Source organism: Choloepus didactylus, chromosome 2, assembly GCF_015220235.1.
Source record: "Choloepus didactylus isolate mChoDid1 chromosome 2, mChoDid1.pri, whole genome shotgun sequence".
NCBI classification, from domain to species: domain Eukaryota; kingdom Metazoa; phylum Chordata; class Mammalia; order Pilosa; family Megalonychidae; genus Choloepus; species Choloepus didactylus.
The window spans coordinates 58,373,957-58,391,808 of NC_051308.1; the positions used below are offsets into that span (position 1 = coordinate 58,373,957).

At 38.1% G+C, this 17,852-nt stretch overlaps 1 protein-coding gene across 3 annotated transcripts; it reads left to right on the top strand.

Annotated features, from left to right (window-relative positions):
* Positions 1 to 1,934: 1,934 nt before the first annotated feature.
* Positions 1,935 to 14,085, top strand: UBE2T (ubiquitin conjugating enzyme E2 T). 3 transcript variants are annotated; one of them, XM_037812177.1, is made up of 7 exons: positions 1,935 to 2,011; positions 10,736 to 10,915; positions 11,491 to 11,560; positions 12,462 to 12,567; positions 12,684 to 12,782; positions 12,928 to 13,011; positions 13,717 to 14,085. In XM_037812177.1, the coding sequence occupies exons 2-7, from the start codon at positions 10,807 to 10,809 to the stop codon at positions 13,840 to 13,842; spliced, it is 594 nt and encodes a 197-aa protein (XP_037668105.1). In that variant the 5' UTR covers positions 1,935 to 2,011; positions 10,736 to 10,806; the 3' UTR covers positions 13,843 to 14,085. The 3 variants fall into 3 exon arrangements, with proteins under 3 accessions (XP_037668105.1, XP_037668118.1, XP_037668116.1); XM_037812190.1 differs by having other exon boundaries at positions 1,979 to 1,997; XM_037812188.1 differs by lacking the exon at positions 1,935 to 2,011 and adding an exon at positions 2,348 to 2,562.
* Positions 14,086 to 17,852: the final 3,767 nt, after the last annotated feature.

The window sequence follows — 17,852 nt, forward strand, 5'->3', positions numbered from 1 at the left end:
AGGAGAGAAAATAAAGGAAGGCATTGAAGAGATTAAAACAGAGAATAATAGTAAAATAAGCAGCAAGTCCAGAATTATGACAGAAAACAATTTACTACAATGAGTAAATACTAACAATAAATGCAAAACCCCTGCAGTAATTGTAAATTAGATGGAACACTCACAGAATTCCTTATGTTTGTAATTCATAAACTTGGTCATTTCTACAACTAATGAGGATAAAATCAGGAAGTCCTAGTGAAGTGTGGGTGTTTTGATGAGATAACCCCACAGTGGTCTCAGGGAATCAGCTGCTACTTGACTCTAATTTGGACTAAATGTAGAAATCACAGCAGAGGCCAAAATGATGCTGGTTTACAAACTTAGGGAAAGACTGGCCATTACTCTTTTACTACCACTGTTCCAAAGCTACACAATGAGCTGAGAGAAGTGAGATGAGGTTTTTTCCCCATCCATAGCATTTCCAAGGCTAGTCAAGTTCCAGCCATGTCCTTTAGATTAAAGTCAGGCTTGCGCCATCCCTGGGCTCTCATAGAACAATCACCTCTGAGAGAGGCAACTCTCAGAAGTCAGGGCTGGCTTAGCTAAAAACAGGTACTTCCTTAGTCAGGAGGTAGCACACTTTTCAAGTCAGAAGAAGATTTACGAGTCATCTATTCCAAACTTCCACCCAATGCAAGGAACCCTTATGCTCGTGACTACTAAACTTCCATTTGAATGCTTCTAGTGATGGAGAATTCACAATCCCCCAAGTTTACCTGTTTTGTTTCGAGTTTTAATGGATAGAATGTTTTATTGAGCTAAAATTTGCATCTCTTTAACTTTCATCCATTGGTTTTAGATGTGTCCACAGAAGTAAAATCTTCCATGTGAAAAATATTTAAAATAAAGACAGTTATCATGGATTCCGTTCTCCAGATTAAATATTTCCGGTTCCTTTCATTGTTCCTCCTCACTGTCCTGCACCCTCCTTGCCCAGGATAAACTCTTGCCCTCCCCACCACCACCATCCCAGCCATTGCTTAGGATAAATTCAATTTGTTCATGTCCCTGTTGAGGAGGCATAGTCCAAATGAAACTATTTTCACCCATTGTGTCACTCTGCATTCCCTAATAGATTCACTGAGGGTTGTTAGAGAAGGAAAAAGTAACGTGGGATGATATAGAAACCGGTTCAAAAATGTTAAATTATTGCCAATAATCCACATTTTAAAATGCACCCATAAGTACATTCATGGGAAGGAATGGCGGTAGAGAAGGAAGTTATCGAGCCGAAATCATTCTTGTCTTGAGGTCTTTTTTTCCCAGTGATGGAGGGGTTAGGGGAAGGTGTCCCCAAAGGTCTTGGATCTCTTTGGGAAAACCCAAACTAGGTAATCGAATTTGAACCTTTGTACTAGGACAAATCCGTTCCCATTTTAACAATCCAAAAGCGGGTTTACCTCACAGGGTTGTTGTGAGGACCAGTGACGATACATATGAAAGCCCTTTGAAAACTCTAAAATGATGTAAATGTATGTTGTTACCATCCCTGAGGTGAGAGGTGTCAGTGGATAATAAAAACGCTCGGACTGCCGGCATCCCTGCGCGACCCCATCTCATTCATTTTTAATCCCCCAGCGCCACCCTTAAAGCCGGGAGCCCTGAAAATACTCCGAGTCCTTTCCCACTCTGACAAACAGCCGAACTCGTAACCGAACTGGTGACCCGCTCACAACAAGTCGTGCTGCCAGCACACCGCCAGCGGAATTCCCAGCTCCAAGCAGCTAGTAGTTTTGAGGTTGAGTGGCGCCGCCTGGCGCGCTTGAATTTGAACGTAGCGTGAGTGGAAGCCAGGCTTTAAGAGCTGGCCAGTAGGAAGCTACGCACTCCCCGCTCCCCCAGGAGATTGCTACGGACCAATCGCAATCTTCACGGGCCGGGAGGCGGAGCGACGCCAACCGTCCGGCCTCGCGCAGGCGCCGATACCAGGTGTTCGCGCGGTGGTGTGGTGCGAGGTGAGTCCGCGCAGGTAAGAAAGGAGAGGTTTTTGTTCCCCCACTGAAAGAACGCACCCAGGAAGAGGTAACTGTGCGTCTCGGAGGCAGGGAGTCCTGTTTCTGCCTAACATGGGAGTTTCCTCTCTTCTGAAAGGAGAGCGTCTGAAAAAGCCACTCTTGACCGGAGGAGACAGTGTTTTCTGTAAACCGTGTGTGGTCAGACACCTCCCGTTCCCCCAACCGGCCTCCTGCCACAGCAGAGAGTAGCTTACAACTGTGGACAAGACTTCAGTGCCCCGTACTCGCTGCGGAGATGCGCGCAGGCTATTTTGCCGCCTTCAGCCTCTTCTCTGAAACTCACGTCACGCCCATTAATTCTTCAAACTTACTACAGGGCTGGATGCGGTTAGGCACTGTTGATTAAAAATAATAATAATAATAATAAGACTAAGTCTTTGCCCTCAAAAAATTCGGCCTGATTGGGAGAAATTGTCGGATATATTACAATACAAGATGCAAATATGGATGTGGAAACACAGAGACATTTGAAAGAAGTTAAATGACCAGAGAAGGAAACGAAGTTGTAAGTTAATATGTACATATGTATAGGTGTGAAAGAAGTGGTAATTTAATGTCTGCCTATCTAATGGGCAACGGGAGTAGATCAGGGTGACTGAAGCATAAGTTTATGGGGAGTAGTGATAGGATATAGGTTGGTTCTAGATTGTAAAGAATCTTTATGCCCACACAATGGGCAGTAATGATGGATTTTGAGCCAAAGAGTGGCATATACCAATTTGTGTGTTGATAGTGGTGAGAAATTGTCTTGCTTGTTCGCACCCTATTCTAATCTCTTTACCATGCTTTTCCACTGTTCTCATTTTATGTAAAGATACACTTTATACTTCTGGATAGTTTTATTGTAATGGATTTCTGAGTGCTTACTGAAAAAGTGATGATCTCTGTAAAACAGGTTAATTAGTGAAGTAAGAAATATTGGTCTTAAGAGATATTACTAAGGAACTTTAGGAGTTGTAAGAATAATTTATATGAAAGACTTGTAGTATAATTGATTCTATTTAATATATTGATTCACCTTTGTTATTTTAATTCTGTTTAAATATTTCTGAAAGAGTGTTAATAGGGTAGAGCAGCATACCTAAGATTAGAAAAAGGAGAATCAAATGACCAAGATTATTTTCTGCAACAGGATTCAGGAGAGTGTCTTTACTCAACCAATACACATATTTGGTCTCCTCTGGTTGTATTTCTGTGGTTGAGATAGATAGATGATTATCATAAATTATGACCATCCAACTAACTATGCCCACTTGATAACCTTCTGATTATAATTAGTTTCCAAAGTAGAAATAAATTAGAGAGAGAATGTGAAAATTAAAGTTTTCAAAGTAGTTTTCACAAATTAATAAAGAGGCCTTTTGGTTAATATTTAAGTCTTTATGAGTGAACTTGGCATGGATTAATACATATAAGTCCCATTGAGTGTAGATTTACTGCCAGATTGAGTTTATAACTATGAACTTCAGAACCCAGTCCTGAAATGTGACCATGCCAAGACCATGCGTCCCATATGAGACCTTGCTTGAAAAGGTGACCTTTTTTCATAACATCCTCATTTGATCTCTGTTTCACCATTTATTTCAAACATTTGTTAAGCCAAGAACTCACCTAGGCAATGGAGAGAAAGTAAAAGAGGAAACTTGCTCCCAAAGATCTATCTAAGAGAAGAAAAGACAAGTTATTGATTATATAAAGATCTCTCTTGAGATCTTTTAGAATCTCCAAATTTATTATAGCATTTATTCTCCTTCATAAAATACTGTAAAATATAATTTGGAAATGTAAGTGACCCATTCAGATCCTTAATGATGCTACAAATGCAAGACTGAATCTAGAGATTCAATTTGGGTCTTTTTTATATCTTTTTTGTCTCTCCTTAACACGCTCATGCCTTTCCCTCCTTCTTGGATGTTAATACATCCTTGTCAATCTTATCATTCATTGTTCATTTGTATATAATATATCTTTTTTTTCTCTGATCAGTTGAAGATTTTTTTATCTTTTGATTTTTTCTTTATTTTTTAACAGTTTGATTGTGATGTGTGGTTTTCTTTGTATTTATCCTGCTTGGATTTCTCTTACCTTCCTGGATCTGTCAGTTGCTGTTTGTTTAATCATATTTGGAAATTTTTCATCCAATATTCCTTCAAATATGTTTTCTTTTCTTCTTTTAGGATTCCTACTGCATGTTTGCTAGACTACTTGATACTGTCATCTCTTCCACAAATTGTTGTGTCAATTTGTGTTCTCTCCTTCTCCTCCCTAATCTTTTTCCTCTCTGTGCTTCAGTTTGAATTATTCCTATTGACTTATCTTCAGGTTCACTAAGCCTTTCTTTTGTGGTGTCCAATCTGATATTTTAATGGGTATTGTAATTTTCAGTTCTAGGATTTCCGTTTGTTTTTCTTTTAGTGTGTCTCTCTTGACATTCCAAATACCTCTTCGTCCTTTATAGCCATCATTTTTCTTAGATTCTACAATTTTTCATGGTTGTTTAAAAAATCTCTGTCAGCTGATTCTTACATCTGAGTCATCTGTTCATGTTTTTTCCCCTTCACAGTGGCTCCTATTTTCCTATTTCTTCATATGTCTAATTTTTTTTCTATATTTGGTATTATGAATGATATGCTATAGAGAATCTGGAATCTGGTGATCTTCCTCTGGAGAATATCAAGTTTTATTTTAGCAGGCATTTAAATTTCTGGCAGATCATCTTAATATTGGAGTGGTATGGTTCTTCTGGACTTTCATTGGAAAACCCAAGATGTTTACAAAGCCCCTCTAGCTTGGTATATTTGAACTCCAAACTAGGAAGTTACTTCAGTAGAAAAGCTGGATATCTCCTTTCAAGGGCTGTAGTATATCTCCTCCATTTTCTGTCCACTTTTTGGTCACTTTCTAGCACCTTCAAATGGTTGCTTTTTATATTCGTTAAATTGCCATTCACTGAGATAAAGAACTTGGGAAAAGGAGTAGATCTTTGAGGGAAAGTAGTGCATTTTGTTCCAACTATATTTTGTTTTTTAGTTTTCTGGGGGATATCTAAGTGAAGATGAATAGTAGGCAGTCGAAAAGAGAAGAGACAATCAGGCTAGGAATTTGGGCTAGAGATAAAAATGAAGTCTTCATTCTTCATGTGATATTGAAACTCTCAAAATAGCTGGAGCTACATAGCAAGGGATTATAGATTGAGAACAAGATTGGAGCAGGACCTTAGAGGAAACCAGGATTTATGAAGTGGGCAGAGAAAGAGGAGTTCATGAATGAGGGATTAGAAGGATAGGAGAAACAGGAGAAATCATTGTTCCCAGAGGCCAAGGAAGGGACTTTTTAAGAAGGAGATGACTGATCAACAGATGGTGCAGAAGTAAGGTGTAGATTAAAAGGAGTACATTTAATTTAGCAATAGAAAGATCATTAGTGCTCTTTGACAAAGCAGTTTCATTGGAATGATAGGGTAGAACAAATTGCAGTAGACTGAAAATAAGTTGAGAGATGAACTAGAAACCATTAGTTTAGATAATCCGAAAATCTCAGCTATGAAGAGAATGAAAGAGGAAAACTTCCACCCATTTCTGGCAATATGATGGACTAGGTACCCTTATTGAACCTTCTGAAAATAACAAAAATAAAGTTTGTATTTTAAAAAAATTAAACAGTACGTTGTAAATGAATCTACAAGCAGGCAAATGAGAAAAAAAAAAAATCTCAGGCCAAAACTTAATGTCAGATACTCAGAGATGTAAGAGGAACATTAAAGATGGCTTTCTTTGAGAGCATTTGCTGAATACAATTCAGGTGAAATTTAGTTTTCATTGTCCTTTGGAGAACAGGAAAAAAAAGTCCAGAGCCCTCCCATGGTGGAGATTTTAATAGAACATCTCCTCTCCTAAAACTGGGACCCCAGAGTGCTATACATTGATTTTAATAGTAAAGGTATGTCTCAGTCCTTGGCACTGGTTAGGGGTGGTGGGGAGAGTGGGGTGGAGAACAGCTTGGGAATTGCCACTGAGTATTTGTAACCATAGCTGGCTTTCACACAGGTTTCCAGTCTTAATTCATTCTCCATGGGTGCTCTGTATAATTGCAAGAGATTTCAGTTTAAGGTGGGCTAACGGTGTGTCAAGCTCTGTCAGGAGCAAGTGCAGATTCTTTCTGAAAGAACCCATCTTCAGTACTAATGTTAAAGAATTAATCCCAGATATGATTCTATGAGCACTGAATTAGGAATCACAAAATTGAGAGCCGGCAAAAAAAAAAAAAAAAAAAAAAAAATTATAGAAGCAGACTTGCAAAATCATAATATATTTGAATTGTCCAAGACAGGATAGAAATAAGTATGTTTAATCTGTTTAAGGAAATAAAAAAAGGTATTGAACTCTGGTCTAAAAGCATGAAAAATGATAGTGCATATTTTTAAAGCAACCAAGTAGATCCTGAAGATATCAAAAAGGTAATAATTGAAAATTAAAATTCTGTGGATGGATTTAAGGGCAGGTTAGACATTGCAGAAGAGAAAAATAGTGCAGGGGAAGGTAGATCTGAAGAAAGCATCTAGAATGTAGCACAGAAATGGAAATACAATTTTAAAAGATTAAGAGACATGGAGGAGAGAATGAGAATCAAAATTCCAGAAGGAGTGAAGGAGACTTCCAATATTTGAAGTTATAATGGCTATTTTCCCAGAACTCTTAAAAGATAGCAAGCTACTCAATTCATGAAATCCAACAAATCTCAAGGACAAGTAAAAAGAATCCATACCTAGACAATGAGAGTAGAACTTCAAAACATCAAAGATTTTTAAATACAGCCTGACAGAAAAGACGCCTTACTCTCAAAGAGCAAATAGACTGACTTCTTAATAGCAACACTGGAAACTAGAAGACAGTAGAATATCTTCTATGTTCCAGGAGAAAATACTTTATAAGAACAAAAGCAAAATGAAAACATGTCAGGCACAGACAAACCAAGTGAGTTTGCCACCATCAGACTCTCACTAAAGTACTTCAAGTGGAAGGAAAATGATCCTGGTTGGAAGATCTGAGGTGCTAGAAGGAAAAATGAACAAAAAATTATGAATATGTGAGTAAATTTAAACAAACTTTGGCTATATAAAACAATAGGGAGTGTAATCAGGGTTAAATCATTCTAAGGTCCTTGATTGGGAAGAGTGTAAAGGTTCTGGTTAACTTTAAACTTCAGTAAGTTAAATATACATGTTAAAATCCATATGGTAGTTGTTTTAAATAACACAAGGTTTGTAATATCCAAATAGCAGATAGGGGAAATGGAAGGAGAGAAAATAAATCAAACCAGAAGACGAGAAAAAGAAACTTAGAAAAAGAGGGACAAATAGAAAATACAAATGAGATGGTAGACATAAATCTAAACCTGTCTAATTATTATTGTGCTAGATTATTTGCAAAGATGGTTATAATTCCTTTCAACTCTGTCTATACGCCCCTTTGCGATGTGACTTTACCGTTCCTCCCAATAAGAGGTAAAATAAAGATGAACCATCTCAGCTTAGGCCTCCTAGTCCAATCAGCTGTCAGCTGCCAGTGGAGCCTCCGTATGACTACAACCACATGAATAATTCCAAGCAAGACCAACAAAAGAACTACTTAGCTGAGCTTAGCTCAAATTTCTGACTCAGAATTATGAATAAGTAAAACTGCTGTTTTATGTCATTAAGTTTTGGGTGTTTTTACAGCAATACATGACTGATAAATTGATAAATATGAATGTACTAAATATATCTGTTAAAAGATATGGATTAGACTATATTAGACACTGGGTTTTAAAAATCCAGATATATATGAGGCACATCTATAGCCTAAAGATACAGAAAAATTGAAATTAAAAGAATGGAAAATGTTATCTCAGGCAAATACCAACCAGAAGAAAGTTGGGATAGCTTTAGTACAAAATTTACATAACGAAAAGCATTACTAGAAACCAAAGGTTCTGAAATAATGATAAAAGCTATAATTTGCCAAGAATATGTAACATTTCTAAACTTGTATGTATGTAATAGCCTAGCCTAAATATATAGGGCAAGAATTGACAAGACTACAAGGAGAAATAACAAAGCTAACATCATAGCGATCTATCAGTTAAACATCATTCTCAATAATCAATAGATCACACAGAGGAAAAAAATCAGTGAAGACATAGAAAAGTTCAACAACACAATTAACAGCTTATTTAATGGGCATATATAGAACACTGGTCCAAGTAGCTAAGATATCAAACAGTATTCTCTAACCGTATATTAGAAATCAATAGCAAATATTACTGTTTAAAAATTAGGAACCTGTCTCTAAATAATTGGTGTGTCAAAGAAGAAACCATTATGGAATTTAGAAAATATTTAGAAGGGAAGAATAAAGACTATTCTATGTATCAAAACTTTGGAATGCTGTGGTACCTAGTAGGCAATTTGTAGCCTTAAAAGTTTAGAATTGAAAAGAAGAAAGACAAACTTAAGCGTACAACTTAAGTTTGAAAAATAAAAAAGTGAAAGGATATAAATAATAAAGATAGGCACAGAAATTATTGAAATACAATATACATTTCCAGTTGAACTATTAAGTGTTCTTTGCCATGACTAATAAGATTGACACAGTGCCTGGCAAGATCAATTAAAAAAAACAGATGGCAAAGATAAACATTGTGAGAAGTGAAAGCAGAGACATACTACAGATGCTGCAAAGATTAAAAAGATAACCTTATACAACTAAATTTAAAACTGGATAAAAGAAATTTTGAACTTGCAAAATTAACTAAAGAAGAAATAGAAAACTCAAATAATATTGGATTTGTAGTTTAAAGTTTTCTCACAGTGAGAACACCAAGACTAGATGGAATTCTAAACATCCTAGGAACAAATACTTCCTATCTTAATAGCCTGTTCTATAATATGTAAATAGACAACACTTCTAACTCATTTTAGGAGACTAGCATAACCTTGATGCCTATACTTGATAAGAACAAAATGAGAAAGGAGAATTGTAGACCAAACTTACCCATAACCATAGTGTTGAGAGCTTTCTCTTTCAGGTTAGAAAAAGGAGAAGAATACTAGCTATCAGCTCTTCATTTCAACATTTTACTGGGTGTTATAGCCAGAATAGAAGGCAAGGAAAAGGATTGGAAAGTAAGAAATAAAACTGGTTATTTGTGGACAGTATAGTTGGTTATGAAGAATTACCCCACTCCATCCACCAGAGATTCATCATTAACATTACTAAGGTTTGGGTTAGGATCAATTATATTTATATACTCTGGTAAAAAAACAGAAATATACAGTTTTTTAAGAGAAAAAAATGTAAGGTACTTAAGTATAATCTAAAAAAATCCAGATATGACCTTTTTAGAGGACATGATAAAATTATTGAAAAGCATCAAAAAATACTGAATACGTAAAAATATATCATGTTCATGGATTGCAGAATTCAATATCACAAAGATGGCAGTACTCCACAAATTGATCTATAGAGTCAGTGCAGTTACAATCCAGATCATAACAGGATTGTGTGTATATGTAGGTTCATGGATTTTTATGATCTATTCTGAAATTTATATGGAAGAGTAAGGGCCAAGAATAACCAAGATCTTTCTGAAGAAAAAGAACAAGGTAGAGGAACTTGATGTAAAACAATGGTATATTGATCAAAGGATAATCCAGTTGGCAATTGGAACAAATTAGAGAGTCCCAGACTAATCCACACATACATGAAAATTTAATTTATGACAATATCAGCAGGGAAAGAGTGGACTTCAAAAAATGCTAGGACAATTGGCTATTCAGATGGGGAAAAAACATTAAGATTGGACTCCTACCTCACACCATACACAAAAAAAAACAACTCCCAATGTGTTGAAGACTTAAATGTGAAAGGCATAATTCTAAAACATTTAGAAAAAAATGTAGGAAAATATTTTTAAGCTGGAAAGTAAGGAAAAATTTCTTAATGTACAAAAAAATGCATGTATCGAAGAGTTCGTATCTTTTGTCTGGGCAGTAGGTAGAGGAAGAACTAGAGTTGAGAGGGATGTTGAGTGAATATGTGCATGGGTGTTTGTTTTAGATGAGAAAGCCTTTGAGCAGATTTGAATGTAGATGGCTAAGAAGAACAGATTGGAAATACTGGAGAGAGATGGAATAATTGATCCCTGAAGAATTGGGAGGATGTGGAATCCACAATACATGGAGAGAATCTCAGACATTTAAGCAGTAGCTTATAAATATCTCAGAGGCAGAGTCCTTCATGTTGACTATCCATATCATGCTCCTTGCACAGCTTATGTAGACCTTCTCACACAACTGATATTTGTCAAGTCCCATATTATGCTAGGCATGCTGAGGATGCAATGGTGAGCAAAATCAAACCCAGGCCCAGTTCTCATATCAGTGGAAACAGATGTTAATTAAAATCTTTTATTGTTTCTGTTGTTTGTAGCGCTTTATTGAATTTTTTTATTCTTTATTTTTAAAATTTATTTGCTTCAATATTTTAAGTTCACAAGAAGGATATGGAAAAAACTCAAGCTCCCATGTCAGGTTAGGGATCAATAAGAGGAATCTATTTGTCCTTCACTGAATCGAAGCTGCTTGCTGAAAACTCCATAGTTACTATTGCTATTTCATTGTTTCCTCTTTTCTCCCATAGTGAATGGTGAATCCCAGCTAGCTCTTAGTGTGAAGTGGTGAACTTTGTGGGGTTCCTTTTACTTGGGGATCATGCAGAGATCTTCACGACTGAAGAGGGAGCTGAACTTGTTAGCCACAGAGCCACCCCCAGGCATCATGTGCTGGCAAGAAAAGGACCAAATGGATGATCTGCGAGCTCGTGAGTATCATTTACAACATGCCTAAGAGGAGAGTCATGGCCCTATTAAAGATTATGTGCTGAAATTCAAACATTTGTGTATTCTTCTAAAGGGAGCAATTTCATCTCAAAGTGTTCCACCATCTTTCAGTCCTAATTTGTTTGCATTCCTAAAATATTTGCTTGGCATCTCTTGCTTCTTTGACCTTTTATTATACATTTTACTAAATTATACCAAGATTGTACATCTGTTCTGAAGCAGTGTTTAGACCAAAGATAACCATCTCAAATGTCTCTGAGGCAAGGCAGAAAATGTAAATGATTAGAATACTGCAGTCCAAACAAAACAAAACTGCAGGTTGTATTTGGTCTGTGACCAGCATTTTGTACATTCTGTTTTAGATCTTCTGTATGTCCTTCCTTTGAAACCATCAACTTTTAGGGTACACCAGCTTCATGTGCATTGCATGAGGATTTGTTAAAGCCCTGAGAGTGAATTATTGATCTAGACCCAGTTTCTAGAACCACAGCTCTCATTAGGTCCATGTAGTGTGGTAATTTAAATCATCTGATTCCCTTTTAACTTTTCTTTTAAGAAATATTAGGTGGGGCCAACACACCTTATGAAAAAGGTGTTTTCAAGCTGGAAGTTATCGTTCCTGAGAGGTTAGTGTGAATTTCATTCTAAGCCTACAGAGTAAAGTATGGTTATTGGAATACAGAGCAATGTAGGATATAGAGCATTAAATCTAGGGGATAAAGGAACTGGGTTTTAATCCAGGTCTTAATGTGACCTTGGGAAAGTTATTTTTCTCTCCCTGGAGTTTGGTTTCCTTCTCTAAATAATGGGCTAGATCATATCTAAGGCCTTTTAAATTAAGTCTCTTTTAAGGCTCTCATCAGGTTAGTTGTAGTTGTAGTAGTCTGTGCAGAATGGAAAAGGGATGAAATGAATATCTGCTTGTTGAAATGTAGACATCTATTTAACAGGTCAGATCCTGGTCAAACTTGTTAAAAGTCCAGAGAGAGGTAGCTTAATCATGTGGTACACTGGTTCTGAAAATAGACTGGGAACTTTCTAAGATTTGTTTCTTACTAAAGAGACATCATAACGAAATGCAATATATAAATCTTTATTAGAACCTGGTTTGAAAAATTCAGCTATAAAAGGCATTTTGGGGACAATGAAGGAAATCTGAATATAGACTGAATAGTAGATAATTTTGGGGAATTATTTTAAATTTATCATAGGTGTAATAATAGTATTGCAGTTACATAGGAGAACATCCTTATTCTTAGGAGATAAGTGCTGAAGTATTTAGTGGGTAAAGTGGCTTGAATCTAGATGTTGGGTATATGGGTGTTTTTAATATTTAATATTTCAACTTTTCTGATTGTTTGAAAATTTTCATAATTAAAAGTTGGGGGATGGAAGGTTTGCCTCCCAAAAGTTGTCTTTGATAATACCAGCGTTATTTTTTTTTTAACAGTAGTGACCAGCAAATTGTTTATCATATATTAAGCAATATTATATTAAAATCATATCCATTGTCGTATGCTTACATAGGTACCCATTTGAACCCCCTAAGATCCGATTTCTGACTCCAATCTATCATCCAAACATTGATTCTGCTGGAAGGATTTGTCTAGACATTCTCAAATTGCCACCAAAAGTGAGTGGTGGGTAAAGGGTTGACTATGGCATTCTGTTTTCCTCATCTGTAATATTTGAATTATAGTATCACATTCTTAGTAATGTAAAAACAACTGCCCATCTGTCTGTGTATAGGGTGCCTGGAGACCATCCCTCAACATTGCAACTGTGTTGACCTCTGTTCAGTTGCTCATGTCAGAACCCAACCCTGATGACCCGCTCATGGCTGACATAGTAAGTATCTCCATTTGCTCTGCAGTGTGTGTCCTAATTTCTCTATTCTCTAACTCTCCTTGTGTGAGGATAGCTGCAGTGGCTGGTGCTTATCATTGCAAATCAGCTTTTTCTCCATTGATTTTTTTCTTTAATTTCATCTCAGTCCTCAGAATTTAAATATAATAAGCCAGTCTTCCTCAAGAATGCCAGGCAGTGGACAGAGAAGCATGCAAGACAGAAACAGAAGGTATGATGCTTGTGCAGCTGATTTTGCTACTGTTGTTAGTCCATTAAGCATATATGTATAAATAATGTTTATCAGATTTGCCAGATTTATAGTATACTCTAGAATGGCTAGTTGATCCTTTTCTACTATTGCGACCTTCTAATTATTCAGCAAAATAGTCTGGTAGTTCAATTTCCTAGCAATTATATATTGACGACACTAGAGGGCAGGCAGCATCTGGTTGGTTTTGTGTACTTCTTGGGGGTAGCAGGGTTGGGGGGAGGTGACTCAGAAACTTATATTTTTAACACCAAGAAGGGACTATATTTTCAGGGATGGTGGGAAGAAGGGTGCAGGATGAGAGAAGAAAATTGGTATTTCTTATGAGCCATTCATGGATGAACAGAGAAAAACCTTTCCCAGTTTAAGTTGATAGAGTGTCCTCATTTAACAAAATATAAATTGCAGGGACATGGAGATTAGCACATCCTGGTTCTTGCTGAGTAACGTTATTCTTCAGATTGACTTAAGTAGAAACTATGTTTTGTTTGGGGAAAAAATTAAAAAATTGAAACATACAGAGATTGAGGAATATGCTTTTGGAGGGAATATCAAATACAAGAGGCAACAAAGAAGTACTTGAAAAAAATGTTACAGAGTTTCATTTCTCTTCACCCTGGCATTTGTGTGAACTTGATTGTATTCACCCAATCTTCTCTTTCTTAGGCTGATGAGGAAGAGATGCCTCATAATCTGCCAGAGGCCCCTGATTTAGGAATACACAACACAGCACAGAAAAAGAAAGCCAGGCACCTTGGAGGACTAGAAAAGAAATTTTGCCCTGATATTTAGGGTATTTGTTCTGTTTCATCTTAGTTAATACATTTTCATTCTTTGCTAAGGTGGTCTAATTTGCCTCCCTTTCTTGAATGTTTTTCTTTGTATTTGATGACATAATTTTTGTATCCTATAAAGCAGACTCCGTGTATTTGTGTATTCTTCACTACAGTGATTCTCTGAGTATAGTTTATTTATCTTGTACATACATATTTTAAAACCTCTTAACCTGAAAAATAAATATTCATTTAATGTTGACTATATGTTTATCCTGAATGTGCGTCTGGGAGTGAACTGGCCAGAAAGCTATATAATCAGAATGTTAAAATATTTGGAATTGTTGTCCTTTATTTTACCGACTTACCACCATCACTTGGAACACTGAATGTTTGATATACATTTAAAATTGCTGCTAGAAACAATTCAATTATCACTAGGCTTTCAGAGAGTCTGGGTTTTGAGGGAATTTTAACACAATGTGGGGATAAAGGTGATATGCCCTTTTTAAAAATTTTTAAATTTTTTTGCAACTTTCACTTTTTGTGACTTACATAGCTGACCACATTGCTATGGTATAATTTTCATTCAACATATATTTGAGGACCTACTGTGTGCCAAGCATTGTGCCAGTGTTTTAGAATATAATGGTAAGCAAAATCAGACATGGTATTAATAATCATACAAATTAAAAATAGGGATTGTTACAGTCTCTTTCTCCCTAGCTTCATTTCATGCCAAGTACTACTATGAACAAAAAGTGCTAAACTTTAATCCCCTACGTGGGATTTTATACTACACTTGTCTTTATTATTCTATTTAGATGTCAGAGGTAACAGATTTGAGCAAAAATCAGTTGAAGTGGGAAGAGGTTACCTATGCTGAGTGAAATGTCAATATTAGGACTGCCTACACAGAGAAATAAGACTAATATCCCTGCCCATATCCCAGCAGAGCAGTGGTGATTTAGATCAAGGCTAGGTACTGTGCATGTAAAATATACCTTTGAGTAGGCAATTTCCATTCATCTGCCTGCAAATTACTTTGTATCCTTCACTCAGCAGCAGCCTGCCATACAGCACACACTCATGCAAAGAAGGGCATGATAAGAAGTGTGAATTTATATCATCCACTATTGACAAGTGATGGCATAAACCAAAAATATAAATTTCCTTTGTATGCCCCTGTTTATAAATGTCCAACTTCTACAGAATTCTTGAACACACTTTTCAAATCAGTTATTGTTCTCTTTAAAACCCAGGAGTTAATTTCATTGTAGGCTTATCTCCTGTACTCATGCATACTTAAGTCAGGTTTGGGGTTCCTAGATGATATCAATATATATCATCAATATATATGCATCAATTAGGATGTTTTCAGTTGTGAGTCAAATCCGGCTCAAACTGATGACAGTAATAAAGGAAGTGTGTTGCCTTACTAAACAAAGTCCAGGGATAGGGCAAGCATATGGATTGATAGACTAAGAGGCTCAACAATACCATCAAGATCTTGGTTTCTTTCCATCTGCCATCCATTGTATGAGCTTTCTCTTAGGCTGTTTGTTCCTTACACTTCCCCTCCTAAGGGGACTACCAGTGGCAATGGATATGTTTAGAGGGCTCTGCTTTCTGTGGAACGAATGTCCCTGTGATTTGACCAACCATGAAACCAATCACTGTGGCCTGGGAAAAGTCATGTGCTGATTAGTCTGGGTGGAGCGTGGATGTGAAGTGAAAGAAGGATTTAGGGTATAGTTGCAGGAAAGGAGCATCTCACTTTGCCCTTCTACAGGCCCAAACCCCCTATACATCCAGTCCATCACCAAGTCTGGTCACCCTACCAGTCGCTTCTCCCCACCTCCACTTGTAGCACACTAGTTCAAGCTGCCCTCATCTCATACCTGCACTTTAGTCACAGCCTTCTACATGCCTCCACCCTTGACCCTATAGTCCATGTTTCTCACAGCACCAAGAGTAATTTTGGCAATGTAAACTAGAGTTTGTTCCCACTCTTAAAATCCTCCAAGTGGCTTCCAATCACAGTTAGAATAAAACCCAATCTCCTTCACTTCCCATAAGACCCTGGATGATCTGGCTCCTGCTTGCTTTACCTGTCCATTTTCATTGCATACCCTGTCCCCTTTATATACCGCATGCCAGGCATACTGGCCTACTTTCAATCTCTAGAACATATCAAGCTTACTCCTGCTTCGGGGCTTTCACATTTGCTGTTTCCTTTACCTTCTACATTCTCCATTATGGGTCCTCATTTTGGTCTCAGCACAAATGTAGCTACCTCAGAAAGTCCTTCTTGTCCATCTCATGTAAAGGAGCACCCAGAACCCCAGTCACTCTCTGGCCCATAGCACATTACTCTGATTAATTTTTTTCACAGAACTTGTACCTCTGAAAATGTGTCCATTTGTTTCTGTGTGTATTATCGGACTCCAGATGCTGGGGAAATAGTGGCTATAAGGGACTTTTCTCTCCAATCTCAAGAAATAGCAGAGCTAAATATTACTAGAAGCCCTCCATTCATCTCCCTGATTTAATAAGTTCAGAGAACTTGGGCTAGAAAACAAAAATGGTGTGCCTGAGTCTAAGTTCCCACTCCCAGCCCAGGAAAGGGTGGGAAAGGGTTAAACACATGGGTTCTGGGGTCAAGGAGACCAGTTCCAGCCCTAGCAGCACTGCTTACCAACTATGAGACAGCACACTAATCGATCTTTCTATGCTTTGGGCTTCTCCTCTGTTACATGGGGATACTGATAGTACCTAATTCATGGTGCTGTGAGGATTGAATGAGGCTGAGACCTGGCATGGTGCTGACCTTTACTGAGTGCTTGGCAGGGGACTGTTGGACAGACACAGCAGTCTAACCACAGGTGGGCCCCGAAGAGCCACTTCTGTGCACTGCCTACTTGCTAGTCTGCTCTGTTACTAGGACAAGCGATCTGAGAGTTTTCTCAAATTCAAGCCCCTAATTAAGGAGGAGAGATGACATCCGTGACTGATCATATAAACATTTCAGATTCCACACTCCCCTCTCCTGCTGCCCCAATCCCCCTCTCCACCTCTCCCAAAAACTATCTAAATAAGAACAGATTTTACCACCCACCTTGTGGGCAGTCTCAGCTCAGGCTGGGGACTAGCTATTTATCCCTTGGCTGCTGAGGGAATTCAACACATACAAATAAAACTCCTTTGCCAGCCCAAGTGTGTATTTTTCCATCAGCATGTGGCTGCCCCCCACCCCACCACCACCCCCGCCCAGGTTGTCTTGTTTAGGTTGGGGCAGCCTGAGGGGGTGTGGGGCTATGATTTCAGAACCTGCTCTCCAGGATGGCTGGCAGCAGGGCAGCTTGGAGTCCTAGACTGCAGAGAACTGCCAGAACCCCAGCTGAAGCCTGGAAGATGCTGGGACGATGGACCAGACGTGCTCAGCACAGAAACAACACATTCCACTTTCTCCTTGCTTCTTGGCAAGTCGCCCCTGCCTGCTGCCATGGCCCCCAGAGAGTGCCTGTCCCTCTCTTCAACTCTCAGTTTGTATCAGGGATGACAGGTTATCCAGTGTCTCCCTCATCCACCCTCACTCCGGGGTTTCTCCCCTTTGTGTGCTTGTTTTCTCTGCTCACCTTTTCTCCCTCACCCTACATCCCACTGGATCATGTCCAGCCATTTGACTATGACCCTGCAACTCTATGCTTCAAGATGGTGTATGCTTTGAGGCTTCCTTCCCTCAACCCATCAGAGTTAATTTCCTCTATGAGTTGAGTACTTAGTCTCTAAGTTCTTTCTAGACTTGGGAGTTAGCTATGTTTGAAGAACCACCTGAGCAAGGGCCAGGGAGAAGAGCAGTGCCCTCTGGAAGGACCATCTAGCTTTCCTTCCCCTCCACTCACCACTCACCTCTGAATGTGACCAGGGAATGGCCCCAGCCCCCCTTTCTCCCACACTGGCCAATACCACCGCCAATGTGCTCCCCTCCGAACCCATTAGCTCATTTGCCAGGCTTCATGCCCCAGC